Raw genomic sequence first — 22878 nt, 5'->3', positions numbered from 1 at the left:
CTTACAAGCATATGGTGCCATTTTCCAGAGGACATGTGAGAGGTGATCTGGCAGGACACTGAATGCAGAAGTAGATATGAGAGTCCAGAGTTATCTTCTATTAAGCCAAACATTAAAGAGGTTTGCAAAAAAACATACACTGCCACTCTTGTAATTTTTAAAAATACTGCTTCTTATAAAAGATGTTATTTATGTTAATATATAATGGATTATTTTAAATGATTTAATAAAATTCTTCAGATTAATTTATCATAAGGTAAAATATTAGTAGGTATAACCTATATAAGCAAAAGCTCTTGGGGATCATCAATACTCTAAATAAGTGTAGGGGTCTTGAAACAAAAACTTTGGGAATTGCTGCTGTAGATATGTTTATCAAACTTGATGTTCCACTGGTATCTCAACCTCAACATGTCCAAAACAACCAACATCTCCTCATTCTTCCTTACTGTGTAAAATAATTACATTAATGGCCCCAAGTCATCACCCTTCCCTGGTATCATCCGTGCCACTTATTGTATAATTTTGTGGTGCCCTCCTCCAATTCTGGATTCAGCCGTAAGATCATCAGTGGGATGCTGGCCAGAGCCAGCCAAATCTAGACCCAGGAGCATGGCCAGCCAAGATTAGCAGAGCCACCTAAACGACCCAGAAAGGGCTGCAAATGCATGAGGGAGCCAGCCAAGATCAATCACGCCTGGCCTGGATCAGCTGAAGCTGATCTGTGTCTGACGTTCCCTGTGGAACGGGCATTCTGCACATCAGAGGGGCCGCTCGCTGTGGGCCCAGGGCTCTGCAGGCTTGGCCTGCACGCTCCAGATGTGGGCAGCCTCACTTCCATCTTCCCTCTTTGACTTTCACTTTCTGCTACTGAGGTTTTGTGGCTAGTTTGTTACGTAGCATGACTGTGAAAAGTAACTGATATTCTTAACTCTCCTAGTTTGGTTATATCCTCCAGCTAGATGAAACATACCACCATTCACTCCAATGTATTTTCTAGGTTCCCAAAGCACCCTGTGCCTACATAATATTTTAATTATAACTTCTTTAATTCATAATTTTTAATAATTTACTATGACATGTTGTTGCTTACTATATTATGAAGTCCATGAGGGCTATTCCTAGAACTTACTCTATTGATTATTTCATTCAACAAATGCCTGCTAAGCAGAGCCATTTAAAGACCTACAGAGACACTAGGGATTCCTGTGGAGGCTCCACCCACTATTACAACAAAACACATTAAAGTGCATTCATATCCCACCATAAATATAGGTGAGTTTGGGGCAATTATAAAAGACTAATTTTGCTCCTTAAATGACTTAGCTAGGAGCTACTCATTTGCTTCCTGACTGACTGTGACTTATTAGCAAACATCACACAGAGAAGGTAATGGTGGGAGGTGGGGAGGAGAATGGCAAGAAATTTGAGGCCTAAGAGGCTAAGCAATGAAGAAAAATACATACTTTGCTGCTGGGTGCATGAAACATCCACTGAATGACAGAAATCTGAGGCATTTACACTCCTGCAGAACTTGTTTATGGTAGAGAGAGAAACGGTAAGACCCAAATTATAAAAGCTAAATATAGGCTTCACATCCTCTTAAAGGATGCTCACCAAACATTGCATAGTGGTTAAGATCCCAACCAGGCAGCCTGGTTCAAATCCCAGTTCTTCAATATTAACTAGCATGTTACCTTGGGCAAGTTACTTAACCACTCTGTGCTTCAGTCTCCTATCTTTAAAGTGGGGATAATATTAGTACCTAGATGCTAGGACTGAGGTGAGTTTTAAATGAGTGAAAAATGCAAAGAACATGTAAAGCTCTTAGCAGAGTGCCTGGCACACAGAAAAGGTTATATCAGTAGGAGCTACTGTTGCAGTTGTTATTTCTATCCCGGGTTTGGATGTACTTGACAGTGTCCCTGTCCTATAGTTAAAATGTAAAAGTTTTTGACTTAAAAAAAAAACCACCCATGATATTTGCCTCCCTCCTCTTCAATACAGACAATCCTCATCAAAATGCTTTATGAAGTTCAGGAAAGTGAAAGGTTAAATTCTTAGGCAAGAGAAGAAATGAGTTAATGTGTATTACTATCATACTAGTCCGGATGAGAGCATGTTTTCAAAGACTTCCAGATGTGGAGTGTGGGCCCTGAGAGCCAACAGTGAATAAAGCAGAAGGTCTTCAGTGTTTTCTGAATCCCCTCCAATTGAATGGCATCTGATAATTTGTATAGCTTAGAGCCCATGTCTGGAGCTACTGCCCAGGGGTGCACAAAAGGCACCCCTGATAAGGGTGAGACATATTTGCATTGTCCTTAATAACCTACTTCTACTCTCTGCTACTGTTTATTATATCTGACACCCACTGGTTCAGCATACTAATGGTACCCTCTTCATATACATTCATTCTATGTGTTGGACTGCACTTGAGGACATGATCACAATGTCCTAGAAAAGAGATTGTTTGTTTCTAGACCTGCTGACATATCACTTTTCTTCACTGGTAGGGAATCTTAGGTAAGTGGCTGGATCATACTTTAGGGCAAATAGTTTTCCCTCAAAATCTGTTAAGCAAAAGGGGAAAAGGTTTGACTGGGTAAATGTATAACTTGGAGGGAAATGTCTTCTTTGTGAATTAAAAAAAAAAAAAAACGATTTGCAGCCTAAATCTCTAGTGGTTCCGGCAGGCAAGTAACTTTTGCTAAGGCCTGAAACTCTTAGGACATCACTAATGCCAAATGACTAGAGACATTTATGCCCATGGTATTGCATCAGTGAGGGAGAACCTGGCACCTTTGGGGCTCTATGCAGTCAAGATCAGAAATGCCAACCTGCAAGATGGCCCTGGTTCCTTCCTTTTATTATAAACCTCCAGCAAACAGCCACTCCAGGAAAAATTTAGCTCAAAGGTTAAAAAATGAACCAGAGACACATTATAAAAGAAAAGGCGGAGAGTAACAGTAAAAACAGTAACAGACAAAAACCACTCACCAGAAGAATGCTGCCACAGAAATGAAATGCTGCTAGAGAAAAGGAAATTTATAACCAACCCTGTTACTGTGAATTTAAAATACTTCTGAAACAACGGCTCTGTAAAAGAGATCAAGGCAGAGATATAAGATTTCAAGGGGAGATATAAGACAAGAGGAGAAGAAATGGGCCGAGAAGAAAGACGTGGAAGGGAAAAATAAGAACACAGAAATGAAAGTGACTACAAAGGCAAAGATGTACTACTGAAAACACAGTAAGGGTTATGAAGGACAGATCAAAACAAGCAAAGAAAGCAGAATGAAACAGAATTGAAAAGGATTCAAGAGAAAATGAAAGATATAAAACAAAAAGAGGTAACAAATACATATCTGGACTCCCTGAAAAGAAGACGCCAAATAACAGAACATTTATCTTGGATGTCAGGTAGAAAGACCAAGCCACACAGAGAAGGAAAGAAATGAGGCAGGCCTCACTTCTCCACATCACCACTCAGTGCGAGTCAGTGATGCAATGCCTACAAAATCCAAAAAGAGGTGATCAGATAGTTTTATAACCAGGTAACCTATCACAGGGTTGTACAGATATAGCATGATTTCTTTATCCAGTTCCTATTGGCAGTGGACACGACAACAGTGCAATGAGAATCACTGTACCTTCCTTATGAATTCTTTTTGCAACATTGCTTATGAAAGATGAAAACAGCCTAAGTGTCCACTACCAACAGGACTGGATGAATCAATATGGTACTTCTATACAAGAGAATACTGTCGGCCATAGAAAAGAACGAGGCAGCTTGATGTGTACTGATGTGAAATGATACCCAAAGTATATTCTTAGATTAAAAAAAAATTACGGTACATCATAGTGTGTATGTTACCATTGTACGTGTGTGTGTACATATATACCTAGACTAGGGGTCAGCAAACTACAGCCCAGCCCAACACCCAATTTTATAAATAAACAGGCATGCCCAGTCATCTATGTATTGACTGTCTATGGCTGCTTTCACACCACAACAGCAGAAATGAATAGTGGCAACAGAGACAGCACTCTCTGGCCCTTTTCAGAAAAAGTTTACCAACCTCTGACATAGACACTCTCTGGAAAATTACACAAGTCATTGGTAACTGCGACCTCTGTTGAGCAGATCTGAGGCACCAAGGGTGGAAGACTCACTTTCACTCTCTCTCTCCCCTTTGGTGCCCTCTGAATGTTCACTGTGCTTATTACTACGAGGAGAAGAGGGGATGAAGGAAACTAAGAATTGCCAGGGTGACTGCAAACCAGTGTTGTCTTGGCTGGCTTCATACTTTCTATTCTTTTAAAGGAAATGAGCAAAATCCAGATTGGACTTCTGATAAGAGCAGGGAAGTGCTGTGCCCAAAGTCAAGGGCAAAGGGAGAGGGAGAGAAAGCCATTCACTTGGTTGTATGTGAAGTAAAACACATCTCACATTTGTTCTGTCTTTACATGAATGAACGGCAAGGGACTCTGTTTTATAAGACAAGTAGCTCTCAAGCACAAAACTTTTATTTAAATGATCCATTTTAATAGATTGAAGTTTTAGAAAAAAATTTTTTTTCATATGATTTTAGTTAAAGTAACATTCTCTTCTTCCACCCAGGAAGAAAATTTTTTAAAAAACTTAAAAAAAATTTTAAACTCAATGCTCAGTTTTTAACTTAAAATGTACTCATTTAAAAAATATTTTATCAACTAGTGAAGGCTAAAAAGGGAATCTCAGTGTGTATTTGAGGTAGGGATGTTTTTTAAAACCTCATTTAAAATTAAAAGAGAGAGAGAAAGAGAGACCAACCTATCTCCACCCTTGAGAAAAATGTACTAAAACCAAACATCCTACTTTCATTCATTTAATCCTCTGCCAGCAATATCATCATCAGTGACTCTAATGTTTAACATTTAAGTCGTGCATTTGGAATTATTAAGGCAATCCTTTGAAGGCCAAGAGCTTACGCTCTGATGCAGGTGAGCAAACCCCAATTTATCTGTCCTTCGAATATTTGATTTCTGTATCTAGCCATTTAGCAAGGCTGCCCTCAAACTCTTTCCTGAACTTTCCGAAACATTTATCTGGCTCCCCTCTAAGGCTCTAGTTACATCTCACTGAGATGACAAACTAGCTGCTTCCTGAAGGTTTACACGAGGACTTTTCAAGAGCAGGAACAAGGGAAAGGTGATCTGAGACAGGCCCTCAATCAACACAGGACCCAACATCTGGGCAAAGGCAAAATGTGCTGCTGCGTTGCTCTGGGTTTAGCTGGGGCCACCGGAGAGCTGGAGAGGTGAAGCCACAGACGGGTTTTACCTCATTGCAAGTTCCTAGGCCCGCCACTAGCCTATTGGGAAAAGGTGACCTTGCCCTCCTCCAGAGTGTGTGAAAACAGCGCCCTCTCTCTGTCGACTGAGCTTCCTGACGCACAAACAACCCACACAGTCGAACGTGGCAGCCCTACGAGCTCCTCGAAGGCCGAACAGTGTTTCCACACCCAGGCTTTCGTCCCTGCCCAAGAATTACTGCAGTTTCAGTTACAAAAGGGAACACAAATTCTTTCAAATAGACCCGCAACCAAGTCTGGACCTCATTAACATGTCAGTGCCCTGAATCAGCCCAAGAGAGTGAAACAGTGATCTAAGAACTATCATCGTTTCCTCCCACACCTCCGCAAGGAGGTCACGCTGGGACTCACCGTGGTAATTCCAGCCACATGACCCAGGAGGGGGACCGGTTGCCAGGTGGGGCCGTGACTCTGTGGTTGGAGTCCAGCGCTGCTGGGCTGCTGCCTTCTTCCTGGGGCTCACGTTCTCTGACTTCCAAAGCTTTAAGTACCACCGAGGAGGATGTGCTTTTCAATAAAGCAACCGCCTCGCTCCGGCTGATCTCTGTTAGTTCGATCCCGTTCACATTCAACAAAACGTCACCTAGTGACCGGAGAAGCAGAAGCCATTCTTAGTGAGAGTGCAAACTGGAAAGGCAAAGGGGCAGGAACTGACTGGGATGCGGGTACGTGGGGAGGGCAAGGGGCACTTCCTTAGCCTCACGTCGACATGCGGCTGGGTTTTCACACATCAAGTCGCGAGCAGTGCGCATGTGCCAAGGCGCTGGTAAATCACGTGGGGAGGGATTCTAAAGCACACCTATTGGTATTTGGCTCTTGCCTTAAAAAGGGGGAGAGGGAGGGAGGAAAGAGGAAAGGAAGGAAGGAAGAGAGGGAGGGAGGAAGGAAGGAAAGAAGGAAGAGAGGGAGAGGGAGAGAGGGAGGGAGGAAGGAAGGATAGAAGGGAGGGAGGGAGGAAGGAAGGAAAGAAGGAAGGAAGGAAGAGAGGGAGGGAGGAAGGAAGGAAGGAAAGAAGGAAGAGAGGGAGGGAGGGAGGGAGGAAGGAAGGAAGGAAAGAAGAGAGGGAGGGAGGAAAGAAGAGAGGGAGGGAGGAAGGAAGGAAGGAAGGAAAGAAGAGAGGGAGGGAGGAAGGAAGGAAAGAAGAGAGGGAGGGAGAGGGAGAGAGGAAGGGAGGAAGGAAGGGAGGGAGGGAGGAAGGAAGGAAGGGAGGAAAGAAGTGAGGGAGGGAGGAAAGAAGAGAGGGAGGGAGGAAGGAAGGAAGGAAAGAAGAGGGAGGAAGCGAGGAAGGAAGGGAGGAAGGGAGGAAGGGAGGAAGGAAGGAAGGAAGGAAGGAAGGGAGATAAAATAGCCACGTTCACTATTTAATCAAAGAAAACCTCCTTTTTTTTTTTCTTTTCTTCCCATTTTTAGCACAAAGGTGGAGCATGTGGCAAAAGCGCCCAGCACCCACACGGAGCCAGGCATGTAGTAGGCACCCAATAAATAAGGGTTGAATGAATAAATAATAAGCTTCCCATGAGAGAGTCTGACAGATGAGTCTGCGGCAGTTAAGAACAATGGGCCTGGAACTGTGTTCCTAAAGAGGTGGGAAGAAGAGGTTCCGTTTCTATCCAGTGCAAAGGTGCTGACAGCTACCACTGGTTAAGCCCCTACTGTGTGCGGGCCATCCTATCATATAACCCTCTGCTCACGTTCTCTCACTAATAAGTCACTTCGTGGTTGACCACATCGTTCCCCACCTGGGTGCTTGGGTGAAAAAGAAAAGAGAAACTGAAGTACATACCTCCCCTACCCTCCATTTCCTATCTTTTTATCTCCCTCCTGTTTTTCTGCCTCCTTTGAATATCAACTTTCTCTCACAGAATAACCGTAGCAAGAGTAAAAGGACAGGAGGAGAAAGATGGGAAAGGCCTTGAGTGCATCCTGAACCCCAGAGAAGCACCGTTAGGTTGGCTGACTGAACCCCTTCACACATGCCACCCCCCTGTGGCCCCTCAGGCTGAGCAACTGTACTTCAAAAACTCCACATTTTATTTCTTGAATCTGAACACCCTGAAAGGGCATATCGGCTCAACCATCAGCTACCCATCCATGGGAACTGACATTACTATCAAAGATACAAATTGGACATCTCCTTCCTTCACTCTAAGGAGCCCAAGTCACATAAGATTAAAGTAGTGAAACACTTTTCATCAATGGGAAAGTACCTGGCTTGGTATTTTCACTTAATAAATATTCACTGAATCAAAATCCATCAAATTATTTCTCCTATCCAACCCATAAATGGAACGATTCATGAACAGTTTCATCACTGGATCAATCCACCAAAGAATTACTTAGAATGAATGGAACCAAATTATGCCAGTTAATCAAGGCAACTTGCTCATAACTGTAGCTCTTCCCTATTAATTCTTGGCATTGTTTGCAGATACTCACTTTACCAGCAAGCAAGGTGGCCCACATCAACCCACATGAACCAAGAGGGGTGAAACCCAGTCCAGGAACTATACTCAAACCAATCATGGTCAATGGGTAACAGATGCCCTGGCCAGATCACCCTCACATTCTCTTGTTAATTCTGGAAACAGTTACCTAACCCAGTAAGCTGCTAATTCCTTTTAACACTCTGCTGCCCCAGTACCTTAAGTCTCTTTACTTTTTACCTGTTTTTATTCTTCCATCTCTGCTTATGACTCCTCCGGGCTCAACACTGATGACGTAGATTGGCAAATTCCACTCCCTATGTGATGCTCCCCCTGCAACGGTCATGCCGAGTGATTCACTGGGGTCTTTTTGGACACTTACCACCTTCTCATGACAAGTGACCGCAGGGTGGAGGGGCTGAAGGTGCAGACAGAAAAACAAATATAGCACATTTGTTCACAAGTGGGTTTGCATTTCTTTTTTTTTTTTTAGAAAGTAAATCATCACCTTTTTTGACCAGGATTCTTTATTTATTTATTTATGGCTGTGTTGGGTCTTCGTTTCTGTGCGAGGACTTTCTCTAGTTGCGGCAAGCGGGGGCCACTCTTTATCGCGGTGCGCGGGCCTCTCACTATCGCGGCCTCTCTTGTTGCGGAGCACAGGCTCCAGATGCGCAGGCTCAGTAATTGTGGCTCACGGGCCTAGTTGCTCCGCGGCATGTGGGATCTTCCCAGACCAGGGCTCGAACCCGTGTTCCCTGCATTGGCAGGCAGATTCTCAACCACTGCGCCACCAGGGAAGCCCCTGCATTTCTTACATACAAAAAACTACCACGATTGCATAAATATATGATGGTGGTTCTTGGTCGTACATAGAATGAGGGAGAGAGAGAGGGAGACAGATGCAGAGAACTCCTCACTTGGTCCTCACTCAACAGAGTTACATTACCCCAAATTCCATAGGCTGACTCAGAGAAAATTTATATTCCAAATGGGAGAAGTAAAAAATGGGAAGAGGAATAGGTTGGAGACCACTGGAGAAATATTAAGTATACAAAGTGAATTGCACCCAAAATTTTTCAGGTGACCCATTTATTCCTGATACAGTGAGTCAACATTTCGTAAAACTCTTGTCATGCATGAATATCAGGAAGTTTTTCTAAGTTAAAATGTAACCATATATTTTTTTTAAAAAATGTAACCATATTTAAATTAAATAATCCCAGTTTAATTTATGCAGGTAATGAATTACAGAAATCCTCAAAGAAAAATAATGAATTTCCTAGATATTATACTCTAAAAACTCACCGATATCTAGGTTTGCCCCAGCTGACAACTTTACTCTTACTTTAGCAGTCCTAAATAATGTGCAGTTATAGCCTTTAATTTTATTACATAAAACATATACATTATATAATACACATTGTAGACCAACTTTTCAAAAGCAAATTAATTGTGATTTGATTCAACAACACTAGATTAAAAACATTGAAGCCACATTCAACGTTATCTTGAAGCAATAGGAGTAGGTCAAGGGTACTGCTTTATCAATGAATATGTATCAATATATATTTTTCTAAAAAGTTATTCTCCTTCCTGCTTGGGCAGTGACCTAAGAGACTAGGTGGGCATTTGCACTGCAAATAAATACTTATAACCCTTGATCAAACCTCAAAGAAGTCTATGGTTCAAAACATAGCTTATAGTTCTATCTAAAGAAAGAAAATTTAAAAACACATCTGACAAAAATAACCAAGCTACAGAACAAAATATAAGTACACTACCTTTCATTTAAAAAAAAAAAAAAGGAGGGAAATAAGAATTTGTACTGATATTTGCATTTTCATAAAGAAATTCTGGAAGAAAAAGTGGTTTCATGGGGGTGGAGGGGGAAACTGGGCAGATCAGGGAAGGGTGAGAAACTTAATATATACTTTCCATTTTTTGAACCCTGTGAATATATTATCTATGCAACAAATCAAATGAATTATAATTAAACTTCTGTAAATTTGATGGTTGACATCATATAGAACTAATGCTTGCATGTACAGAATCAATTTTTAATGCTTCATTATGAAGCAAGCCTAGGATTTTTGTGCATTTATTATCTGATGATTTCCTATGGTTTTAAATAACCCACGTCTGTTTTAATGGCCTTATTGTATACGGTAATGCCCTGTGACTGTATCCCTAGCCCTGAACATTGTGTTTAACACATTGATGATGGTAAGTACATGTTTGTCGAATAAATGGATGGATGAATTGCAAATTGCCACATTGTTTTTGATAGTAATAGAATAATAAATTGGAAATTAAGATTATAGCAAGGTATATGTTACAATTAGTACTTGTAAGGTCTGGGTTGTGTTTATATAAACCTTAGAACTTTGAAGTGCCCTGTAGAGACTGGTTGTCAGATGAGGGCTGTAAAACTGAAATGGGGCTTTCTTCAGAGAAAAGTTTCAAGACAAGACAAGCAAGTAACAGTATGAACATAGTGGTCCTAGCATTCCAGCTGAGGCAAAGGAGTAGACTTGGAGGGGATCTCAAGATCTGTCCTTAGTACATGACTTTTCCTTTTTAAAAAGCAATTAGATTCAGGATGTCTCTTCCTTTAACCACAAATAGCTCTCAAAAGATCCCAGCTTGGAGATGCAGGCAGTTCTGAAATGCCCCCAACTCAGGGCAAAGCTCTAAACCCAGAGACTCAAACAGGCTGCCCTGCTGCTTCAGCTTGTTTCTGGGGATATTCATAAGGCATTTACTCCCTGTGCTCTCAAAGAAGGGCTTAACTCCATTATTTCCAGGGGGCCTGCGGTATTGTAGGGGTAGTTAGTCAATCTCTCAAGGTGATGCCTTATACACATATGGAATGCTCTGGAAAATAAGGACATCTTTTTGATGTAAATACACACACACACACACACACACTTTATCTCTTCTTGAACAGCTGCCTAGTATTTCATCGTGTGAATATGCCATATCCACCATTAATGACCTTTTGGGTTTTTTACAGTCTTTCACAAAATTAAACAGTGTCACTGTGAATATCCTTAGACACACATATCTTGTGCACTTGTGTAAATATTTCTTCAGGCTAATGTCCTAGAAGTATAACTGCTAAATCAAAGAGCCTGAGCGTTTAACATTTTGATAGATATTGATAAATTACCTTTGAAACAGCTCTATCATTTATAATCTCAACAATATGCTGTGAAAATGCTAATTTCCCACAATTCATCCAGTACTGGGTTTTAGCAATACAGCATTTATAATGTTTACCCAGGTGAAAAAAATTCCGATAATTTAATTGCCTTTCTAGTAGGAAGTCTGAACATCGTTTGTTGCTATTTGGGTTCTAACAGTAATAAGCGAGAGATTTTATAGCACTGTAATCACTCCAGGTTCCTCTGACTTCATCTATAAAATGGGTCAGAATGCCCACATGCTGCAAACCTGTGGCTAAAAGAAATGCAGTTAAATGGAAGGTATGGCTTTTATCTGAGAATACTTTGGTTAAAAAATGTGTTACTAAATTCATGTAAAAGCAGCAAAATTACATATCCTATGAAATATTCCAGAAGTTCCATTGGCTTCTCTCCTGCCACTCCAGTTAATAGGGAGTATTACTGAGGCTTTAATTATTTTGTCATGAATAAATATTGCCTGAATAATGTACAGACTGGCCAGATACTGCTTTAGGAAAAGAAAAAATTATTTGTTGTTTACTTCCATGTGTCAGGCCAGGCAAACCGAGGCTCACCATTAAAAAAAAATTTGATCAGTGAATCGCAACTGGCAGGAGAAAGATTGAGTGCTGAAATCTAGGATGTCTGACCCTAAATCCTTGCTCTCCCCTGTACACCGCTCTGCTTTTAGAGGTACCATTTAAACACGTGATATAAATTAATCTATCAAGTTTCAGGTGACGGTGGAAAAACACACATGAAAGAATTAATTACCCAATTATTCCAGAAAGAATTTGTCTCACTGAATAGAGAACTCAAACCAAATTTAATGCTGTCAAATAAAATACATGACATGTAAGATTTGAATGCTGAAAGCTATGTCCTCCTGGCTGCAGAGGTGTGCTGTCTGTGCTTTCAGATACAAGTCCCTGGAGACAAAGTCTTTCCATCACACTTCCTCAGTGCTCACCAAGCAGTCTCGCTGCAATGAGCACAGGCATGCTTTGTTGAGCTGGTACAGCTGTGCTCAGCACGAATGTCTGGGTTACCCCCAAATCAAGGTGTCCTGTGCCTCTGACAGCCACTGGGTTCCCCGCCAGAGAGAGATCCATGTTAGGGACAGAAAAACCCAGTCATCATCCCCCCACACCCCGAACCCTTCACACCCGGAGTTGCCTAACTTTGGTTGGGAGAAGAAGAGCTACATACGACAGAGATCTTCTTTTCCACCCGTGTTCTGTCCCCACCCGCTTCCCTACTGTGGAGACCTCAGAATATTCCCTAATGTTTAAAAATATAATTTTTTATGACACAGTTCAAACTGATTAAAAAGTATCATGGGCACCTGTATACTCATCATTCAGCTCTTAAAACACGTTATGGAATGTTTGCTTGGGATTTTTAAAAGAAAACATTTCAGACGTATAATAAAAGTATAAAGATGAACATAATGACCTACCCGTGTACTCTGCAACGCAGCATCAGAAATACGGGTTCTGTGTGCAGCTCAAGTCCCTCTGTGATTTTCCTCTGGTCACGTTCCCTTTCCTCTCCCACAGAGGTAACCACACTTCTAAATTTGGTGCCTATCATTCTTTAACTTTTCAATTGGCTAAAAACTTCTCTGTCTCACAAATCTTGGTTTGCCTTCTTTGGTATTTCTTTGAATCATTTAAGCTCCTACTTTCAAAAAGCCATGTTGCTTCCTAAATAAAACAAAACTTTAGTAGGATCATAAAAAACTAAATCATCAAATGTCTATATGTCTTAGTTTAATTTTAAATATGCCAGTGTGTGTGTGTGTGTGTGTGTGTGTGTGTGTACATTTCAGAAGGCAGATAGAACTATAAATTAAAATGAAAATAATTACAATTTCCCACTAGGCCATTCTGTTATATATGTTTTCCAGGAACTGGACACATGACAGGAGGTTGCAGCAAAAATTTTATCAGATTACCCCGGCTGTTTCCATGATTCATGATGGTTAGGCAGAAGGGATTATGAAGCCCATAGTGCTGGTGGAAGCTTCATTCTTAGTGGTGTAATGAACCAGAATATAATATGGTCTAGTTACCTCAACTATAATTAGATTAAAACTTTAATTAATTGAGCTAATAAGCTAGTTTTCCTTTAATAAATACCATTGGGGCTTCCCTGGTGGTGCAGTGGTTGAGAATCTGCCTGCCAATGCAGGGGACACGGGTTCGAGCCCTGGTCCGGGAAGATCCCACATGCCACGGAGCAAATGGGCCCGTGAGCCACAATTACTGAGCCTGCGCGTCTGGAGCCTGTGCTCCGCAACAAGAGAGGCCGCGATAGTGAGGCCCGCGCACCGCGATGAAGAGTGGCCCCCGCTTGCCGCAACTAGAGAAAGCCCTCGCACAGAAACGAAGACCCAACACAGCCAAAAATAAATAAATAAATAAATAAATAAAATTAAATTAAAAATGCCTGTGTAAGAAATACATAAGCAATTAAAAAAAAATACCATTGGTTTAATTTAAACACTAATGGTATTTATTAGCAAAAAGACACCAGGGAGTCCTTATCCATAAAAGGTTTTAGCAGGAGGTACTTGGTTTTTCTAGATTGTTTATTGTAAATAAACCTGAAATTTATGGATTTATGGGGCATGGCTGTCTGGCTGGCTGGAGAAAGGAGAGATGGTGTAGCTTTGTAGGCTGTGCAGTTAACAGTATGTAAAGCAGAGGTATTCCAAAATCAAAAATTTGAGTACTGTTTCTGTATCCACTGCACAAAAACTCAAACTCATGAGTTATTCCAAACTGAAACACAGCCTTATGTAGAATGTAGGTATTCCTTAATCTCTGTTGCAAGAAGAATGGGCTACCTATAAGATTTTAGTGACAAGTGATTTAATGAAACCAGGTCCCAGGAGGAATGATGGCTAGAAACTCATTGCCACCACAACAGGATGCTGAGCCAAGGCTATAGGACTCTGAATTTGCACTAAACAAGGTTTGTGTTGCTTAGATACCCATCCAAATGGAGAGGTTACAGTATTGCCTCTAATAAAAGCCATGACAGAAGTACATATCACGCTGAGTCAGTCACCTCACTTAAAGATAGGCCACATTTTGCTGCCTTGAAGAAGGCATTCTACCTAGAGATGCATTCCGCTTCATCCACAGTGTTTTAAAATTTTTCTGGAATTTAACGCCGTAAGGACATATGCTCTCTGGTTTGTCCCAATCCCACTACTCCCTAATGTTACATGAACTTCAAGTGTTTTTATTATCTTCCTTGGTCCTTCTTGCAAAAACAAACTTACTAAAGGGGAATCATTAATTTTCAGGCAGACTGGGAACTTCAAAACTAGAAACCAAGCAAACCTCTTGTTTCATTTCAAAGTGAATGGGAGCAGTCCTCAAACAAAATGCCTGTTGGAAAAACACGACATCCATCTGGCTTAGGCTAGAAATTAGGTCCCCATATGAGGTCTGGCTTTCAAGATCAGGTTTCAAAACTCTCACGCACCTTCCTCTCTCCTGCTTGGATGAAAGACACCTGTTATCTCACCAGTTCTCGAAGATGGGATTTGGGGCTTTCCATTTCACAAGACAAGTCAAATAGTGTTTAAGTGATGAAGTCCAGAGGTGACACTTAAAAATGTTCAAGTATGCAGCCTTCCCAAGAAAGAGCTCCCTGCAGGAGCTGTGGACATACCCTGGCTGGGCCTCACCTTGGGAGGGTTGCTCCTGTCCCCTGGCCCTGGGGACCGGCTGCCGCTGCTGTTCCAGCCAGCTTCCTGAAAGATGTCAGGACTCTGCTGCTGAAGCTGGCGGGACACGACGAGGTGAACGCGCCTTTCACTGGCCTGCGTGATAAGACACAAGTGTTAGCCACTCTGAGCTTCCATTCAAAGCACCCAGCACCAGTGGCTTACCAAGATATGAGTTTGGTTTTACCTTTTTTTATGAAAAAAAAATTATTTCTAGTATTTTCCATGGTCATGCCCGCTTTGTAATTTGGCAAGAACTTGAGTTATTTCCTTTATCCCTAAATCGGGTAATGAACATCGCTTCAAGGGAAAAACTAGGGAAGGTTTGACTCATTCAACAGTCTTTGAAAAGACACTGTTGGACATTGCTAATTTATTTTTAATGAATGGGCTCCACTGCGCACAAGCCATGTCTGTAGGACTTTCCAGCTAGAACAGAATGTACAGCGTAAAGTGGTAGCCCAGCCCAAATCCCAGATCAAAGGTCTAAGACCACAGGTAAACAATAAAGAGAAAGAAATGGAGTTGGTGGCAGCAACACTACCACTGCAGGAAGAGGAATCCTGTGTCTGACAGTTTCAAACATTTGGGCATTGGAAAGGATGAGCGTTTCAGAAATCTGAGGATGACGGCAGGTTATAATGCAGCCTGATTAAAGGCCTTTGCCTTGATCCTTTTTTATGTGACAGCCACTAATTGTGATGACTAGTCCTCTCTGCTATGTACCCTGACACTTGGACAGAGCACTGCAAATAGCAAATGCACTGATTATTAGGAAGGTTCATTGCACACCGTAAATTTACCTATTGGCTCTCTGCCACAGATGAGTTTCACTTGTGTCTGAGAGTGTGGGTCATTATTCCAGAACTGCTGACTATTGAGGTTCCAGATCTGCAGGCCAGATAGACTAGAACTTGGACCTGTGAAACATCCATAACAAGGTTCCCTGATGGTCCAAGATGAAGTAGTCTGCTGACCTCCCCGTCACTTGAGTAAAAGCTGACCGTGGCTAAGGCATGATTAGATTTGATTAGAAACCAGGAAAGGCTAGGATTGAGGACAAGGAAGGCGGAGAAGAGAGGAATAAGTTCTAGGCGTTCCCCTCTACATCTCATCCCCAGACAGGCTCAGCATCACAGCACAGATGGACAGCGGCCCGCCTGCCTTCTTCCTTCACAGGCACGGTTGTCATACCATGGACAAGTCAGGTCGTGAAAGGAGGCCACGGAAAGTCCACGCTCTTCTCCATGGGCTCAGACAATGCGAGTGGAGATATTCGCTTCCTGCCTCTCTGCAGCTGCCTTCGCATGACCCATAACTCACTCCCACTCTCCGGAACAGGGACCTTGTCTTAAAACCTTAAGCAATAAGAACCCACCAATAAATCAAATCCCCACAGTGGTCCAGCCCAAACCTTTATGACTTTACATTCTTATATTAATGTCTCTTCTCAGCGATCTCTTGAAGAAGCTTAGGGGTCATCAGTTGGGTGGCTATATGTTAGATGAATGCTTAAAAACACCTGCGAAAGTGCAGTGTCTATTGTAAACATCATGGTGGACGGTGGGCCAGGAGAGTTGACTCATTTCACATAAATGTAGGAAACCCTACAAAGAAAGTTTAAGTCCTTCACTCAGTCTCCTTCACATCAAGCCTGACCATCACTTCCGCTGCCCTGCCCAGTCATCGCTTACATACCCTTCCTCCGCTCATTTGCCTATCTTGAATTCCCTGGCGTCTCTCATCATATATAAAGCCTGTGTCGGAACAGGATAAAAATAACAAGCCCAGGAAACAATAATGAAGTAAGCTGACATGAAGAACTATGGTATTAGCCAACTAAACTCAGTTCTTGGAAGAGTATTTTGTAATAACTGTCTCTTTCTTTATACCATAGGCCTCACTTGTCCAAATGAGGTTATCTCATTTGGAACTTTCTGAAGGAAAAATTACTAAAAGATAAGAAGTGGCAAACATTCAAGTCAAAACTTCAACTGCTGAGCCCAGATGTGTTCCTTATCTTCAGGGAAACTCCGACGTTTTGAAGGATCTCGGTGGTGGTGGTGTGTTTGTGTCCAGGCCCACATGTTGTACCATATGCATTTTGGACCAGCAGCGGCGGCAGGCCTAACCACCTCGTGATAATTGAGAAAATCTGAGACTTTTACATACTGAATCAACTTACTAGGCAAAATCCCAAATGCCAAGATGTAGCCTAAGAACTATTTAATTCACATTTTCCAGCACGAATTTCTCACTGGATTTTCAAATGCCGACTTTGGCAGGAATACACCCCAATAAATAGCCCTGGTATCAACTTACTTGGAAATAAATTCCCTGAAAGGCTGGATCCCCAGCTCTTACCAGCCACCTTATAAATTGCTCTCAGAGAGATTCTATTTGATGCTCTTTCTTTCCGAGCATTTGAAGTTGAAGGTGGAAAATGGGCTAATGTGTTTATCCTGGCTCTAACTCTCAGGACCAGCTGGATTCAGTGTCGAGAAATGGCCCTTAACACCAGATAGCCTTTCTTTCCACTGGTGTGAGTGTGGGCTGAGTGTGAGAAGAGGGGAGTCACAGAAAGACTGAATGAAGGAGAGAATGGCAGGAGCTTGTTTATTTCATACTCACATAATCTGTGCCAGGAAGATGGGGGCAGCAGGTCTGTCATTTAAATAACAAACCTCGGGACTTCCCTGATGGTCCAGTGGTAAAGAATCCGCCTTCCAATGCAGGGGACGCGGGTTCTATCCCTGGTCGGGGAACTAAGATCCCACATGCCATGGGGCACCTAAGCCCGCAGGCCACTACTACTGAGCTCGCACGCCTCAACTAGAGAGACTGCATGCTGCGAACTGCAGAGCCCGCGTGCTCTGGAGCCCGTGCGCCACAACTACAGAGTCCACGTGCCCTAGAGCCCACACACCACAACTAGAGAAGAGAAAACCCACACTCCACAACTAGAGAGAAGCCCGGGCGCTGCAATGAAAGATTCTGCATGCCTCAGTGAAGATCCCGCATGGCGCAACTAAGACCGATGCAGCCAAAAAATAAATAAACAAACAAAAATAAATTAAAAAAAAAAAAAAAAACCCTCGAAGGAAGAGGGAGCACAGCATCTTTCTTGCATTTCTTGGGATGCTGTAATTTGGGCAAAAGGACTGTTTAACAATTGTGACTCTTTCAAGTGGCAGACCAGGCTAGAGGTAAATCCTTTTTACTTTTTCCTCTCCTCTCTTCTCTTCTCTCCCTTAAACATTCTAGATTTTGATCTAGACAAATTCTGGACACAGTGGTTACCAGTTGCACAGCCTGGCTGCTGGATCGTTTTCTTTCTACTCTAAGAGCCCAAGCATTAACTCCCTCTTCTCCTTTCCTTGGCTAGGGGGAAGGGATTCTGATGGCCTCCATGTTCTCCCCTGTGGACCTCCGCTTGTCGGCATGTCTCTTCTACAAACATTCTGTCCCTGTGGCTGACAGGTGCCCTGCTCTGACCATCCACTGCACTAAGAGCCTTGGGAACATGCTCCTGCCCTCGGGAGCTTGTCCTACTTCAGGGAGAGTCAGAAGCAGGTGCCAGGAAAGAAGATATGGGTAAGCACACAAAGGAGTCCTCCTGAGGTGGACCAATTTGCTTCCAGCTGAAAAAAACAGGACAATCTCATATTCAGAGAAAACCAGACGGCTAAACTGAGTAGCAGTTCTCATGGAAAGGCTTGTCTTTGTTTCGTTTAATGACTTTCTCTCTGCTCTTTTGAGATTTGACTCAAAACTGCCTATAATGTTTATACGATGGGAGTAAGCAGAGGTCACAGAAGGCAGCCATAGGCCGGCAGCCTCATTTATATTTAGCCCATTTCAAAATAATACGATCTTATCTCTTACAGCTGGAAGGAAGAGTCTGAGAGCGCTACACTAATGCCTCACAGGGCAAGCATCTTCCATCGTGTTCAGCTTGGAAATGGCTCTTTTCTCTACAAAATCCACTATGGTTGATAAGAACTGCTCATATTGTCAGGATGCAACACGGACCAGAAGCTTCACAGAGAGATGTAAATCAAAGATGCCAAGGGGCCAGGAGAGGCATTTTGCTGAGCTGTGCTTTGGAGCCGAGTGAGACTTTGTACTGACCCAGTGTTGCATGGGTCCATGCGGTGGCTGCTTAGCCAGTAATAACTAGGGCAGAGCAAGAGTTGGTAGAGTACCTGTACTTCAAGGTGTGACCTAGCCAAAGGCTCTACCTATTCATTTGCGAAGGAAGATTGGAGTTAAACCAAATGTACTCTAGCATTTGCTGCTTTTTAACCATATATATACATATGCATATGCTTAAAAATAACATTTGGTAAACTGTAATTCATGTGGGTTTGGTCACTGCATTGATATATTAGCTTCATAAACTATCAAGTAAAGAGCTACCACACTCGTGCCCCCTCAATTGCCACAGGGTATAGTTCTACACAAACACATAAAACAGAGGACCCCAAACTGACCTGTTGGGGCATTGAGATTGTGCTGCCCACAGCAAACAGACCATGTACACAGCCCCCTTTATGACATAGTACAGACACGCTTGACTGGAGGTCCCTCTTCTTACAGAGATAAGAGCTGTAGTTGGATTTATAATAATAAGCTATTTACAGAGTTCGTCTCCACTTAGTGCTCCATCCATTAGCAACAGAGGTCTTTTTTTTTTTTTTACAAATAATTATAGTTTTATTTTTTGTTTCCAAAGACATTGTAGTATATAATAGAATGTTACATGTGAGGTGCAAGATGCAATAACTCTGCCTATCCTTCGAAGGAATTTCCAGCCATAAGGTCACTCTGTGGGAAGATTGAAAGAAATTGCTGCTATATAACTCTTCCCATGGCATTATAGTTCTATCCTCAAGAGGTCATAGACTCCACTGTATTTGATAGACTCTGGGTCTAAGACTGGCTCAGGTCCTGGAATCTGAGAGAGGGATTGTGATTTTTCAATAGCAGCTATAAGCCAAGAGAATTAACTGTTAAACTATGAAAGCAGTAGAGTTTGGTAATTTTACTGATAAAAACACCAACACACTAACAATCAGCAATTCTCTTATACAATCTTTTTTTGTTTTCAAGGTAACAGTAGGTGTTTTTTTGTTTTAAATTGCACATGTCTATAAAACCTAATAATAGGTTTTCTCTTTTTTTTTATACAGCAGGTTCTTATTAGTCATCCATTTTATACACATCAGTGTATACATGTCAATCCCAATCTCCCAGTTCATCCCACCACCACCATCCCCCCCCCCCCCGCTGCTTTCCCCCTTGGTGTCCATACGTTTGTTCTCTACATCTGTGTCTCAATTTCTGCCCTGCAAACCGGCTCATCTGTACCATTTTTCTAGGTTCCACATATATGCGTTAATATATGATATTTGTTTTTCTCTTTCTCACTTACTTCACTCTGTATAACCATCTCTAGATCCATCCACATCTCAACAAATGACCCAATTTCATTCCTTTTTATGGCTGAGTAATATTCAATTGCATATATGTACCACATCTTCTTTATACATTTGTCTGTCGATGGGCATTTAGGTTGCTTCCATGACCTGGCGATTGTAAATAGTGCTGCAATGAACACTGGGGTGCATGTGTCTTTTTGAATTATGGTTTTCTCTGGGTATACGCCCAGTAGTGGGATTGCTGGGTCATATGGCAACTCTATTTTTAGTTTTTCAAGGAACCTCCATACTGTTCTCCATAGTGGCTGTATCAATTTACATTCCCTCCAACAGTGCAAGAGGGTTCCCTTTTCTCCACACCCTCTCCAACATTTGCTGTTTGTAGATTTTCTGATGATGCCCATTCTAACTGGTGTGAGGTGATACCTCATTGTAGTTTTGATTTGCATTTCTCTAATAATTAGTGATGTTGAGCAGCTTTTCATGTGCTTCTTGGCCATCTGTATGTCTTCTTTGGAGAAATGACTATTTAGGTCTTCTGCCCATTTTTGGATTGGGTGGTTTGTTTTTTTTAATATTGAGCTGCATGAGCTGTTTATATATTTTGGATATTAATCCTTTGTCTGTTGATTAGTTTGCAAATATTTTCTCCCATTCTGAGGGTTGTCTTTTCATCTTGTTTATGGTTTCCTTTGCTGTGCAAAAGCTTTGAAGTTTCATTAGGTTCCATTTGTTTATTTTTGTTTTTATTTCCATTACTCTAGGAGGTGGATCAAAAAAGATCTTGCTGTGATTTATGTCAAGGAGTGTTCTTCCTATGTTTTCCTCTAAGAGTTTTATGGTGTCTGGTCTTACATTTAGGTCTCTAATCCATTTTGAGTTTATTTTTGTGTATGGTGTTAGGAAGTGTTCTAATTTCTTTCTTTTACATGTAGCTGTCCAGTTTTCCCAGCACCACTTATTGAAGAGACTGTCTTTTCTCCATTGTATATCCTTGCCTCCTTTGTCATAGATTAGTTGACCATAGGTGTGTGGGTTTACCTCTGGGCTTTCTATCTTGTTCCATTGATCTATGTTTCTGTTTTTGTGCCAGTACCATATTGTCTTGATTACTGTAGCTTTGTAGTATAGTCTGAAGTCAGGAAGTCTGATTCCTCCAGCTCCATTTTTTTCCCTCAAGACTGCTTTGGTTATTCGGGGTCTTTTGTGTCTCCATACAAATTTTAAGATGATTTGTTCTGGTTCCATAAAAAATGCCATTGGTAATTTGATAGGGATTGCATTGAATCTGTAGATTGCTTTGGGTAGTATAGGCCATTTTCACAATATTGATTCTTCGCATCTGAGAACATGGTATATCTCTCCATCTGTTGGTATCATCTTTAATTTCTTTCATCAGTGTCTTATAGTTTTCTGCATAAAGGTCTTTTGTCTCCTTAGGTAGGTTTAATCCTAAGTATTTTTCTCTTTTTGTTGCAGTGGTAAATGGGAGTGTTTCCTTAATTTCTCTTTCAGATTGTTCATCATTAGTGTATAGGAATTCAACAGATTTCTGTGCATTAATTTTGTATCCTGCAACTTTACCAAATTCATTGATTAGCTCTAGTAGTTTTCTGGTGGCATCTTTAGGATTCTCTATGTATAGTATCATGTCATCTGCAAACAGTGAGTTTTACTTCTTCTTTTCCCATCTGTGTTCCTTTTCTTTCTTTTTCTCTGATTGCCATGGCTAGGACTTGCAAAACCATGTTGAATAATACCAGTGAGAGTGGACATCCTTGTCTTGTTCCTGATCTTAGAGGAAATGCTTTCAGGTTGTCACCATTGAGAATGATGTTTGCTGTGGGTTTGTCATATATGGCCTTTATTATGTTGAGGTAGGTTCCCTTTATGCCCACTTTCTGGAGAGTTTTTATCATAAATGGGTGTTGAATTTTGTCAAAAGTTTTTTCTGCATCTATTGAGATGATCATATGGTCTTTACTCTTCAATTTGTTAATATGGTGTATCACATTGATTGATTTGCGTATATTGAAGAATACTTGCATCCCTGGTATAAATCCCACTCAACCATGTTGTATGATCCTTTTAATGTGTTGTTGGATTCTGTTTGCTAGTATTTTGTTGAGGATTTTTCATCTATATTCATCAGTGATATTGGTCTCTAATTTTCTTTTTCTAGTATTTTTGTCTGGTTTTGCTATCAAGCTGATGGTGGCCTCATAGAATGAGTTTGGGAGTGTTCCTTCCTCTGCAATTTTTTGGAAGCGTTTGAGAAGGATAGGTGTTAGCTCTTCTCTAAATGTTTGATAGAATTCACCTGTGAAGTCATCTGGTCCTGGACTTTTGTTTGTTGGAAGATTTTTAATCACAGTTTCAATTTCATTACTTGTGATTGGTCTGTTTATATTTTCTATTTCTTCCTGGTTCAGTCTTGGAAGGTTATATCTTTCTAAGAATTTGTCCATTTCTTCCACGTTTTCCATTTTATTGGCATAGAGTTGCTTGTAGTAGTCTCTTAGGATGCTTTGTATTTCTGCTGTGTCTGTTGTAACTTCTCCTTTTTCATTTCTAATATTATTGATTTGGGTCCCTCCTCTTTTTCTTGATGAGTCTGGCTAATGGTTTATCAATTTTGTTTATCTTCTCAAAGAACCAGCTTTTAGTTTTATTGATCTTTGCTATTGTTTTCTTTGTTTCTATTTCATTTATTTCTGCTCTATCTTTATG

The 22878-nt window shown here is 41.4% G+C and overlaps 1 protein-coding gene across 7 annotated transcripts in view; it reads right to left on the bottom strand.

Moving 5' to 3' along the window:
* Positions 1-22878, bottom strand: part of LNX1 (ligand of numb-protein X 1) — a 219936-nt gene that overhangs the window by 2857 nt on the left and 194201 nt on the right. For all 7 annotated transcript variants that reach the window (XM_036851979.1, XM_036851974.1, XM_036851973.1 and 4 more), the window contains 3 exons: positions 14669-14803; positions 8018-8195; positions 5706-5937 (listed from right to left, as the gene is read on the bottom strand). In XM_036851979.1, coding sequence (XP_036707874.1) covers positions 5706-5937; positions 8018-8195; positions 14669-14803 — 545 coding nt within the window. The remainder of the gene's footprint in view (positions 1-5705; positions 5938-8017; positions 8196-14668; positions 14804-22878) is intronic.

The sequence above is a fragment of the Balaenoptera musculus genome, chromosome 5 (genome assembly GCF_009873245.2).
Source record: "Balaenoptera musculus isolate JJ_BM4_2016_0621 chromosome 5, mBalMus1.pri.v3, whole genome shotgun sequence".
Lineage (NCBI taxonomy): Eukaryota > Metazoa > Chordata > Mammalia > Artiodactyla > Balaenopteridae > Balaenoptera > Balaenoptera musculus.
This window is presented reverse-complemented; position numbering and strand designations above follow the sequence as displayed.